The 12,891-nt window shown below is 40.5% G+C and overlaps 1 protein-coding gene across 1 annotated transcript; it reads left to right on the forward strand.

Moving 5' to 3' along the window:
* Positions 1-961: 961 nt before the first annotated feature.
* LOC140562410 (transmembrane protein 236-like) lies at positions 962-11,073 on the forward strand. Its single transcript, XM_072688035.1, has 4 exons — positions 962-1,236; positions 2,100-2,172; positions 5,657-5,780; positions 9,795-11,073. Exons 1-4 carry the CDS (start codon positions 962-964, stop codon positions 10,568-10,570), a joined length of 1,248 nt encoding a protein of 415 aa, XP_072544136.1. The 3' UTR covers positions 10,571-11,073.
* The last annotated feature ends 1,818 nt before the right edge of the window (positions 11,074-12,891 follow it).

Here is a 12,891-nt window from a genome sequence, read left to right on the forward strand (position 1 = left end):
TTAGCCTAGCACCCACTCGTGTCCCAGGGTTCTCGAGTCTTACCACAAAAAATGTTTTTTGAGTTCTTAAGGGAGTGAATGTTGGCGAGAAAAGATGGTAAAAGCCGGCTGGCTAGCTTGTTTAGCCTAGCACAGATCCCTGTTGCTTCCCCTGCTTTTGATTTGTCACATGCTGAGTTTAACGCTGCCGTTTTGTGGACACTGGCACAGGAAAAGCTGCAGTCATGAGGCCCGTAACTAGCAGGGTCTGAAGGTGATGTGCTGCTGTCTAGTGTTACAAATGCCACCACACCATATTCACTCAAAGTGGCTGTCGTGATTTCGCTAGTGGGCTGGGGGTATGTGTATGTACATTTTGGGGGCGTAAAGTGTGTTTAAACTGGCGCAGACCTTGAGCTAAACCGTTGGCCTGCCAAACTGTGGATTACGATATGGGTTCAGAATCATTACGGCAAGTTACAGCAAAGTTAAAAGGTTAAGAAAAGTTAGTAGACGAGCCTTTACAGTATTACGTTTAGTGATGCGCTAGTGGTGTCTGTGTGTTGGGATCATGACTTATTTTATAGGTCCTTCCTCAGGCTGTGTCTCTGTGCTGTAATTAGAATTGATAGCTGTATACATTTACAGAGATTTGTGTGTGTGTGTGTTTTTGTTTTGTCTGTGTTTGTCTATCATGTGGCACAGATTGGAAGTTAGCATGTGTGTATGTGTGTGTGTGTGTGTGTGTGTGTGTGTGTGTGTGTGTGTTTGTCCAGGCCTGACCTGATGACCCAACACAATAGCGAGTGCAGAGTAAGCAGAGCGGCCTTACTGGCCACAGTCCGCTCAGCTAGTGTGCGTGGAACATGCTAGCGCTCCGGCACAAAAGCCCCCCTCCGCGGGGACCGTCGGGCAGCAGCGCCCTCTGCTCTTTCTCCCTCTTTTTTTCTTTGTCGTTCTTTTTGCGCCTCTCCTCCACAGTATGGGCTCGGGGAGCAGGCTGAAGTTTGCAGTTTGTGAGGTGCTGCAGTTCGCCGCCTTCTGCGTCCCACTCTTCATCGTGATGCAACGCTTCGCCCTCATCTTGGCGCGAGTGAAGAGCCAGGCGCAGCCCTCTGGTGGAGATTCCACCACGGCCTACTGGTTGATTGTGGCCTCGTCCGTGGCCTATGTGACAACAGTGGCAATGTTGGTGTGGCTGCCAATGAAGTACATGGTTTTTAAGAAGAAGAAAGCCCTAGTGGGGAGGAAGAAGTGGTGAGGGCGAAGGGAAGGGGTTGTGCTGCCCCTCCCCGTTTTGTTTCTTGCGGAGTGTATGTGTGTATGTGTTTGAGCAATTTAGCCTTATCTGACATGGTTTTGTGTGTTTATCTGTGTGGAATTTGTCACTGTATTTGGATACTTGATGTGTTATATAAGTTAAACCCTAAGTTAACCCCTATGGTCCTGATGAACTCAAAACAAACTGTTGTTCTAGCATCATGAACCCTGTGCATCGTGACTGTCCCAGGTTTGTGATAAATACAAAAGTGGACTTCATTTTAGAACAGCTATGGACAAGTAGTGAAGTGTTTAAGTCATAATATGATATAAATTATAATCCACTTGGTCAGGATAGAGTTAGAGAGTTAGTATTACTGTTGTTTTAGAAATTAGCTGAGCTGTGGGATGTTTGTAGGACGAAGTAGAGCTGTTTTACTTTTTACATTAGAAACAGTACAGATTATTTATGTACTTTCATTTTAAAGCAACACTATGTAACATTCTTGCCATAAAATAACAGCTTCAAAATCATGTTGATGCTCTACTGACCTGTAATAGGGAAAATAGCATCACTGTCAACGCTACTCTGGGCTCAGCACACTGCTAACTACACTATGTAACTTTATAGTCATTTTTTTGTAAAATCTTGTAATATTTACCACGTCAGTCCACATGCGGATCTGACGGTTCTGTACCTCTCAGCTCATCCAGCAAAACATGTCCTTTAGTGGCTCAGAGTCTGAATTCCACTTCTCAACTGTAGGGGGAGTCCAGGAGCAAGAAATGGCAATTTTTCATAGCATTTCTTTAAATTTGAGCTTACTTGTCTTACTTGGCTAATTTTTCTTTCTCCTCAGGAGACCTGTTGCTCTGGCATATGTGCTCCTTTCTACGCTGCCCTCTTTTGCATTCCTAATTGCAAGTTCTGAGGTAAACTTCACCCGATCTAGCATTTTTGGATTATGTTGTGGTGTTCACTTGTTCAGTATTGTCCATTCCAGCCACATATTAGGGAAAGCAGTGGATTTTTGGTGTATGGACTGTGACAACAGCCCAGTTGATGTTAATTTTCTCATACAAAGGATCAGCAATAATGGTTTGTTATCATTTATGTAGCACTTATTGGGCAACACTGGGAAAATGTACAATCTTTCAACATCTACTGCAGATAACTGCAGAAATTACACTACATGGACAAAAATATTGGGACACTAGCCCGTTCTTCCTTTGTTGGGGTGAAATGTCTCTACTGTCCAGGGAAGGCTTTCTACTCATTAGTAGAGCATTACTGGAAAAATTTGATTGCATTCAGCGTTAGTGAGGTAAGAATATTGGATCATCACCAACCCACCTCATCCCAGAAGTATTGGATGAGGCACCATCATTCCAGGGAACACAGTTCCACTGCTCCACAGCTCACACCTGGCATTAGGCATGGTGCCAATAGGTTCATGTTTATTTGCTCCGGATTTGCACATCTGTGTCAGCAATGTGTTCAAGTCAGAGTAGCTGAATGCATTCCTGAGAAGGGGGGTCCACAAACATTTGGACGTGTAGAAAAGAATGGTATCTGGTGGTTTTGATGGCTCAATGCCATTACCCCTCAACCAAGTGAATAGATAGATATTAATAGATATTAAAGTGAATCAAGAACCATTTAGCAACCACAGCAGTGGCTATATTGTCTCGCCTGGAATTGGAGACTAGTGAGTAGTGTTAATTTATAGGAGATCTATGAGAGGGGAAGCCTTAACCCCCCCCCCTCCCTTTTTTCCCTTTAGCAACATTGTCAGAATGCTAAGTCAGATTGACCTGTAGCCTGACTTCCTACTCATGTACTACCCTCAAACTCTGGCGCAATTTACGGAACAGTGCATGCGAGGAATGCATGCTATAGAGGGAGGATGCTGACAGTTCAAAACAGCTTTAATGTTTCAGAATGATTTCTGAGATGCACAGACCCATAGTTTATTAGTATCATTTTAATTAACAGCATATTTTTTAATACAGTTGTTTATTTTTGGGCAGAGCATGTGACATCATCCGAATGTCACCTAACATCCTAACCTGAAATCGAATTGCTCATTACAGATTTTAAATCAAACGTAAAACAAAATTAGAACAAATGTTTTCAGATGTTTCAGCTTCGTAACATGAGTAAATGAAATTGATAATACATACTTTTTTTGTTAAACTACATTTTAATCTCAACCATGTATTTCATTACTCTATCCCATGGCCTGTTTTTAAATTAAAGAAATGTTGTTGTTTTTTTTGTTTTTTTGTTTTTTACCTTTTTTTATGATTTAATTAAATGGCTGTTTTTTAAGTTCATGATTAAAATGGATGTTTCGGTAATGACCTGTCATAGAAGATGATTAATAAAGTGGTGGTAATGATTAATGATCACCAATGCTAACAGTGACATGGATGCATTGATCAGCTATGTGTTAGTGTCGACCGATTTTCAGCCCAGATATGTCATCGGTCAATAATTTAGCCGATCCTGAGAACTGGTCAGAATGTATGATCCACATTTCGTGAGTCGCTGTACTTCTGCACAAGGCCCCTTGGTCACAGGACCCTGCAGTTCCTCATTCAACCACTAAATGGCAATATGGACCTCACTCGAGGCTGCACAACCCCATTACATCCAAGTGAGGAGGCAAAGACTTATAACACCACTAACGGATACCCCTCTCAAGAGTCAAACACTCAGCTCAGTACTGTGAGTATTAGCAAAAATAGCTTACACCGCTAACAACACTACAGAGCAGTTCTGCATGTATGGGAATTCACAGCTCTCACATCGAGGTCCACAGTGTTTTAAATGTGGTTGACCTCAAAAATTGAACAATGCACGAAACACTACAGAATCCCTGCACTACGATGCATTACCAAGTAATACCTGGAAAAGTTAATGTGGTCCTCAGACCCGTCCTTGGTCGATATCAGCAATCGGCCAATTTACCTGAAAGACTGTGTGTCTTTCAAGAAAGTGTAATTTAATGCAAATAATGCTGCAAACCCACAAATGGGATTAAGCCAAGACCGCAATAAAAATTGTGTTAGTGAAGGTAAAACGTTTTCAGAAAATTACGACATAACAGTTTTGAAGGAGGAACATTCCTATGGCCTCCCTAATCTAATGTGCTATAAATTCCATCTCTACCTTGACCCTGTGACCCTGTCACCCCCCTCTTTAACTAATTCTGTCATCTATCTTTTCTGGCTCCACATATCGGATAGGTAAAAAACACCCAAACCCCAGCCCCTCTCCTACAGTCCCTCCCAATTCATCGTAAGCTGAAGTCATGATCCGATCTAGCAGTACTAGTTATTGACCGATGACATATCTGGGCTGAAAATCGGTCGACACCAACACATAGCTGATCAATGCGTCCATGTCACTGTTAGCATTGGTGATCATTAATCATTACCACCACTTTATTAATCATCTTCTATGACAGGTCATTACCAAAACTTACATGCACACTCTCTCTCTCTCTCTCTCTCTCTCTCTCTCTCCAACCATTTACCCCAGATAAAATGGGAAGCATTTTTTGCACAAAGCATTTGCACTAATAAATTTACTACCTCACTGGACTCAATATTTATTACACACTACAGAATTTGCACACTACCGCCAATTATTTATTATTCTCTGTCTGTACTGTGTTGTGTTGTCTGTCCGCACTTGTTTGTGTTGCACTTGTGTCTTGTATGCACTGTGTCTATGTTGCACCATGGTCCTGAAGGAATGTTGTTTCGTTTCACTGTGTACTCTGTATGTAGTTGAAATGACAATAAAACCCACTTGACTTGACTTGACTAGCATTGTTGCTTTGATATATATGTTGGTCGCTTAAGTGTTTCAAGGTGGTTGCTAAAGTGTTGCTATGGTATAGATTTTGGTTGCTAAGGTGTTGCTAGACAGCTGTTAAGGTGTAGCTAACAATAAAGGAATAACCCTTCACTGCACTCTGTGCCGTGTGTATCTTCCCTCTGTTGGTCATGTGATGTTAATGGGACATATGTCATCATGTCGACCTGTTGAGTCTTAGTATTTTCTCAGCCAGGGAAATGTCTGACGTTGAACCCTCAGTGTATTGTGTAGGTGAACTTTGCCATCCACAGGCGAATACCTCCACTGTCAGCAGAGGACTAAATTGACACATTTTACAGTAAAAGCTAATTGACTGCAGGAAATGGTATAGTAGACCCACTTTCCTGTTCTTTGTATAATGACACTCTAGGCTTTGACATTCCCGGAGATGAATTCCCAACCCGCAATGGTATCTCAAGGACAGGATTCTGTGCCAATGTTCCATGTTTGTTGGCCTGATGGAGCTGCAGTGAGCTAAAAGTGCAGATGTGACATAAATCTCTCTTTGTCTCTCTCTCTCTCTCATAGGTGCAAATAAGAAACGATATACGATTGGATACATTCGCTGAGTTGCCTGTGTCTCTGGTGCTCCTCTCACTCATCTGCATTGATATTGTGGAAAGGATCCGCCACTGCAGGCTCACAGGCCAGGGTAAAAACACAGTCTACTCTCACGTCACTTTAAAGACTGAAACACTAATTGCTAGCTTTTTTTTCATAGGACAGTAATAGTATGAAATTGTGGCTGTTTGAGCTAGGGGGTCAGTTTGAGCCACATATTAAAGTTAGTCCAAAACAAACATAAGCATAAGACAAACCAGTGAAACCGAATAAAAGCCTGTCCCTGCTACCATTTCCAAGTGTGTGGGCTTGAGTTGGAATTTTAGTGTTTGGGACCTAATTTGATGGTTAAATTACTTTGCATAAAATATAACAAAGAGTATTCCTGTCATTTCATGAAGTATCTCAGAGAGCCATAAAATATAATAAATATAATACAGCAGATTGCTGTAAAATGGTGCATTCTGGAAAATACTGATCAAGCTTCTCGCCAAAGGGGTTACAAATGTCAGATTTTGCAGTTATTTGAAGAGCATATTGGTGAGAATTGGGGTTCTTTGCAGAGTCTTGAGAAGCCTGTCTCTGAATATTGTAGCACAAATGAACAAAAATGAACAGTTTTTCAGCCATGATGGTGTTTTGATTTTTAGTTAGAAATCTTAGAATTGCATTAAAACACACAGGGTTACTGTCAGCTTTACAGTCTTAAAGATCTGCTCCAGAACATGTTCTCTGTAGTTGTTATGGTGTTGACTTTACTATGACTGACTGTAACTGATAGGGAGCAAGGGGTATTGGTCATTTTAGTTTTAGAGAGTGTTTTGGATTAATTTTTCTGCTGTTAGATTTGAGCGAGAACTAAATTTGGTTTTGGTGACATCAGGTCTTCTGAAGTAACAGAGTTAGCGATATGTTTCCATTAGTCTCTTGCTTTTCTTCCCTCTGTTGTTTGCAGTATAGCTAGATCTTTCTTTCTTGTGTTAGCCATCTAAGGTTGCAGGATATCTTAGCTAGCTACTTTACCTGTAGGAAGTAAACGTATTGGGACACCTGCTTATTCACTGTTTCTTCTGAAAACAAGGGTATTAAAAATGATTTTTTCCTATCTCTACAGTCCAGGTCCAAGTCTTTCTCTCAGATTTTAGAGCATTGCTGTGCGGATTTGTTTGCATTCAGTGGGCAAGAGCATTACTGAGGTCAGGATGTTGGATAATCACCACTCCACCTCATCCCCAAAGTACTGAATGGACCACTGTCATAGGCCAATAAGTTCATGTTTATCTGCTCCAGAGAGTGATATTTTCTATGGGCAACACTTCTCTACAGGGACCAGACAAGCTGTGTGTGCATTTGCACGGCTGTGTCAGCAATAGGTGTAGCTTAAGGTAGATTTCATGAGATTAGGGGGGCATTTGGACATTTGGACATACAGTGTATGTTGGGAACTCCCATTTCATCTAAACAGACTGTTGTGCAAGTTACAGTTTGCACTAAAGCACTACAGTTCTCACAACACCATGCAAATTACAGCTTAAGGTTTCCAGGTGGCATGTGCGTTTGTAAAATTACTGTGCGTATAACTGTGCGTACTCCTCTTCTGCGTGTACCGAACTGTGACCCCCATACTGTGATGTATACCATTACGCCTCTACCCTGAGCTAATGTAATATTTGCATATGTGCAATATATAACACTTACTTGAGGTGTGACTACCGCCCACAGAAAGTTTCAAAAGACGTTGGGTTCCCATGCAAGCGCTGAGGAAGTCGAGAATAGCACAGTGGTCATTTTCTTATGAGGGGAGTTGGCTTTTGTTCCTCAAAATCAGTCAGTTGGCTCAAACATGTAGGGCTGAACCACAGTGATTCTGCCTGCATGTGTGCATGGGCCATGTCAAGCACCGCTGCCACTTGGGCTGGGTTGTTTACGCTAGGGATATTTTTGACTATGGCATTAGTAAACACAGCTTATCTGTACTATTAAAACACAGGTCTAGACAAACTCTAAACTTTGTTGACAGGGGCTGTTAATAGAAGCCATGCTCCAGTTAACGGCAGTTTACTGTAAATGTACAGTATATGGCCGGTACATATACTGCCGGTATTTGACAGGGGCTGTTAATAGAAGCCATGCTCCAGTTAATGGCAGTTTACTGTAAATGTACAGTATATGGCCGGTACATATACTGCCGGTATTTGACAGGGGCTGTTAATAGAAGCCATGTTCCAGTTAACGGCAGTTTACTGTAAATGTACAGTATATGGCCGGTACATATACTGCCGGTATCTTACTGTAATTGTAGTATATACAGTAGACTATTTGTATGGTGTCACTGTAATTTGTATGGTGTTGTGGGAGCTGTAGTACTTTAGTGCAAACTGTAACCTGCACAGGTGTCCGTTCAAATGAAATGGGGGTACTTAACATACACTGTATGTCCAAATATTTGTGCCCCATCATCTCATGAATGCTTTCATCTACTTTAAGTTGCACAGATGTGCAAATGCACACACAGCTTGTCTAGTCCCTGTAGAGAAGTGTTGCCAATGGAAAATATCACTCTGTAAAGGTACAGTAAATAGCTGGTAGTATGTAATGCTGCAGGCCAGAGCACAAGTCACGGAGTCAAAGCTTATGGTATATGATAATCCCCTGCAGTCAAATAAATTAAATTCCAGATTCGTGTCACTATTGACTTTTTATTGAGCCAGTCAGCAGCCAGAGTTTTATACTGCAGCCACCCCACACCTTCGCAGTTTTTTCAGAATGACGCTGTAACTTCAGTGATACTGATAGAAAGCAAAACAATCAAAGAAGTCTCTCTCTATTCAGATCATCACTTTCACACATTTGTCCTGCTTTGAACCAAACATTGCCTAGCGTGATGATCACAAACATGACATTGTGAGGTATTTAGTGCTGTGTACTGGTAGTGCATATTAATTTGAGCAATACAGTGTCTCAGATCAAAAGTAAAACAAAAAAGTCTTGAAATATTTCACTTCACATATACTAAATATAAAATATATGACAATTTACCTTTTTAAAATTAATTTTGAATAATATGATTCTTTCACAATATTCTACTTTGTTTAGATGCACTAGTACAAGAAGCATGGCTTTGTAAAATTAATGTATTTTTGTTCTCAGAAATCATGATCTCATTTATCTTAAGGCACTGAAAGCTGTAAGAGTTCTCTGGAAAGTACATAATAATATTAATACATTTTATTTCTTAATGACTAATGCATACTTCCAAATACAATGACTAGTGCACTAACTAGCTTCCAGTGATCTAAGTTAGTTAAAACATTATTTGTAACCTTTCTGAAATGACCGTTTTTTATTTTCTAACTTAGTCTGATAAAACTCTTATATATAATATTAAGACTTGCTCATTTCAAAGACTTTGATTGCAAACCATACTTTCACTTTACTGGTAGATTTGTTGTTTATAACTAATTATTATCTCTTATAGCTCTTCTGTTTTGCCGGCTTCAGGCATCATTTAACTGGTAATGTGAACATATCTGTTTTCCCTCATTGTGTCCTGATGTAACTTGTAAAATTAAATTGCCCAATACCTGTGAGACTTTCAGTCCTCCAGTCATCAGATTCTTACAAGGCATGCTAGTTTTGCAATTAGAGTAGCAGTGACAGAAGTCAGCAGGATATGCTTCAGGATTCTTGCACTGGATTCAGGATGTGCTCACTCAGCAGATTCATCCAGTGTTTTGTAATGATGGATGGCAGCTAGATTACATGAAAGCATTTTTGAAGACACCTTTATATATTATTATAGGACTGTCTGTTCTAGTAAATTATCAAATGAACGATTTTACAATGGATGTGACAAACTAACAAGATCAGCCTCAAGGGGCCTTCTCTGATTCACAGGTAAATAAACTGGCCGTTTTTCCTACTACTGCGAACTGCTGGATGTTTTTAAAACATGGGAAATACTAGGAAGTGTTTAAAAACTAATTATTATATAGTGTTAAAAAATAATTATTAAGTACCTATTATTAATAATTAATAATCACCCTTTCAACATTCCAACACTCTGTTTTGCTTTGTGTTTTTTCTTTTTCTTTTTATGTTTAAGCTAATGAACTGGCCCGGGATGCAGATATTCCAACCCTTACCCACGTAGAAACAGTGACCCCTATAGTGACCACAGCCACTGGGCCATCTCCAGCAGCAACAAATGCAAGTACGGGCACACAAAACGGAGCAGGGGCTGCTAACGGGGCCATTCCAAGATTGCCTGGAAGTGCCACGGTTGCGGGGATATCGGGCAACGGGATCGTTCCAGGGTTGGCGGCCGGTGGGGCAGTTCCAGGCTTGCCAGGCAACACAGCAGTCCCAGGGATACCCAGCAACGGCGCAGTACCCTTACTGCCAGGCAACGGCCAGGGGCAACCGTACGCTATCGCAGGGATTTGTCCACGCACTGGCCTGCCCACAAGAAGTTTCCCATATGCCCCTGCATACACCGGACCACTGCGCTTTCTGCTAGCAAGCGATGCCCGCGCTGACGTGTTTGCCGACAGCTTCTTGTTCTGGTTGGACACGGCAGAAATGGTGCGAGTCGCAAGTCACACCCCAGTCTACTTCTCGGGCTGGGCCTTACCAGTCTACCTCTTTAGCTTTCTTTCTATGCTGCGATTGGTTCCCATGCCTCACAGTCCCCTCCTCTCCCCACTGGGCGTGGCCTTGCAGGACCTCCCCTTCCTCTTTCTAAGGGTGGCACTCATAGCCATTTTCGGGTTTGTCACACCCGTCCTCTTCGTGATGAAGAATTTGCTGGTGTGCTTGGCCTACATTTACTTTAACTTCATGACCAAGCTAAAAATCTTCAACACTGAGAGGATGTTTTGACAGGACTCAAGTAAAGTCAAGTAAATGCAGTTGAGACAGTGAGATGAACTGTTGAGGAAAACAGGATTATGAATGACACAGTAAGTCTAAACTGCAATGAGGATGCTAAGGAGAAGGCCGATGAGGAATGGAGCAGGTTTCCAGATCATTACGTTTGTAAATAAAACACAAAAAAGGACAAGTGTGAATAAATGAGATCAGCCAGGGATGGTTTCCTCAATAGTCTATTCACGACATTATAGAGGGAAATGGTGCCAGAAACAGTTTACTACTGTTATTTGTGTAATCAAGCTATCTATTACAATGCAACTGATGAGATGTGGAACCTGGACTGCTGCACTTTGACCAGTGTTTGATGTTTCAAGGGATGTTAAAGTGATTCCTTGTTTTTTATAAGTTATCTTATTTCTTACCTAGCTTTAATGTTTTTTTACATGCTCTCTCTCTCTTACACACACACCTTTTTACCTTAACCCCCCCCCCCCATTACCCATCCTCTTAAAACTGTGCATAAATACTTATGTCATATTTACACTAATTCAAAAACACAATAGTGTGATTTATTTTTTTACTTCTCTCCTACAAACTGGTTTCCTTTGGTTGTGGTTCAACCTACAGACACAAATAGAGGGTACTTTTCTCTCTGTGAAAGAAGAAATAAAAAACGGGAAATTGAAAGGTTGTGTTTTCCTGAAAAGTTGTGTTGTACGTTTATGTGTATGAGATTTTGCGTGTCATATCCGGCTGGCCAGAACTTTCGGGTAGCTTCCTCTTTCAGCAAACTTTGATTGTGCTCATCTTTCTGTGAACGTCTGAGTGGTTCTCACATATATAGAAGTGCAGTTTAGCTCAGTTCAGTGAATATTATCCACTTTGAAGACATCCCAGATACTTAAAAAATGTTTTATAGCAGGTAAACTAACAAAAAAGATTTTAATTGATTCAGATTTTCATTTCATATCACATGTGCAGACCTCACCCCTTTCTTACCCTGGGTAGGAAACAGGATTTCCCTGCTTTGTGCTCCAGTGCTTGGAACACATTTCCTTCTTGCTGAGCTGCAGGTCCTCCAGGGCTCCTATTGCCTTTCTCTTTCACTTCATCAGCATTTTTTTCCTTCTTTCCCTCACTCTCACTCTCACTCTCTCTCTCTCTCTCTCTCTCTCTCTCTCTCTCTCTCTCTCTCTCTCTCTCTATCAAAGAAAGATCATCCTTGCTACGGTGTTTTTCCTTTGTCCTTTTGGGAACAACACTCAGAGAGACTATACACTCCATATACAGGATTATTTAAAGGACAGTTAAACGTCTCCAGAATAATAAAAATGATTGAATATTTCATATTATAATTACAAAAGTGTGATCTGATGTCAATTCTTGAACAGAAGGTCTACAAACAAATGTTTGCTTTCTAAAATCACAGCAGAATACTGAGAATTGGATGCTTGTTTTCGCAAAACAAAAAACGTGAAATTCCTGCATGATTCTAATTCTGATTCTAATTTTAGTTTTTTTCTGTTTGTTTCACTTCCTGAAAGACGTGGGGTTAACACACATCTGCATATATGCTGTATGTACTGTAAATACTGCATAAATACACACACAAAGAAAAAGAGTGGAGTAAAATCTTTGGACATAATCAAAAACTGGTGGAAAGTTACAGATTTTAAATTAAAAAAACAAACATTTTTAAAACATAAATCTTCAAATCTTAACCTTTTAGACCTGTAGCCCACACTTTTTCACTTTCAGATCTATGTTATTGCCATAATTAACATCATTTAATGTTTCATCAAGATATGATGCTTTAAACTGTCACAGGACTTTCTGCATAAAGATTATTAACTGAATAATAAACCTAGGGTTCACTTGGTTCATTTACACTTACTTAAGGGGCCTAGATGTAAGTTAGCACCGAGTTTGCATTGAGTTTGCTCAAACTCAATTTGAGTTTATACTGTGTCTGTTCAAGTAGGAATCAGCTGAATTTTTTTTTTTTTTTTTTTTTGCAATTACAATTTGCTCTTTTTGAAAACTGGCTTATTTTAAGGGGGTGAAAGTGTTTGTAAGCACACATCTCTATATGTGCATAAACGTTTGTTATAGGGTGTCTATATTTATCTAACCTTCCTTCCCAATCTAAACCACAGTAGCATCAAATACGTCAGTTCATTACCATTACCTCTGGGAGACTGAGTCCATTACCATTTGCAAGTTGACGCTGAATAGTTGAATCAGCTAAAATTGTTTGACTGACATATCCATACCCATTAGGCTCTGATTTAAATACACCCTAAGCATAAAAGAGGGTTCTATATCGATGG

Source organism: Salminus brasiliensis, chromosome 9 (assembly GCF_030463535.1).
Source record: "Salminus brasiliensis chromosome 9, fSalBra1.hap2, whole genome shotgun sequence".
NCBI lineage: Eukaryota > Metazoa > Chordata > Actinopteri > Characiformes > Bryconidae > Salminus > Salminus brasiliensis.

Coding starts and splice junctions, on each gene's coding strand:
- LOC140562410 (XM_072688035.1), top strand. CDS start 962: ATGGGCTCGGGGAGCAGGCTGAAGTTTGCAGTTTGTGAGGTGCTGCAG. Junction 1,237..2,099: donor CTAGTGGGGAGGAAGAAGTG/GTGAGGGCGAAG, acceptor CTTTCTCCTCAG/GAGACCTGTTGCTCTGGCAT. Junction 5,781..9,794: donor CTGCAGGCTCACAGGCCAGG/GTAAAAACACAG, acceptor TTTATGTTTAAG/CTAATGAACTGGCCCGGGAT.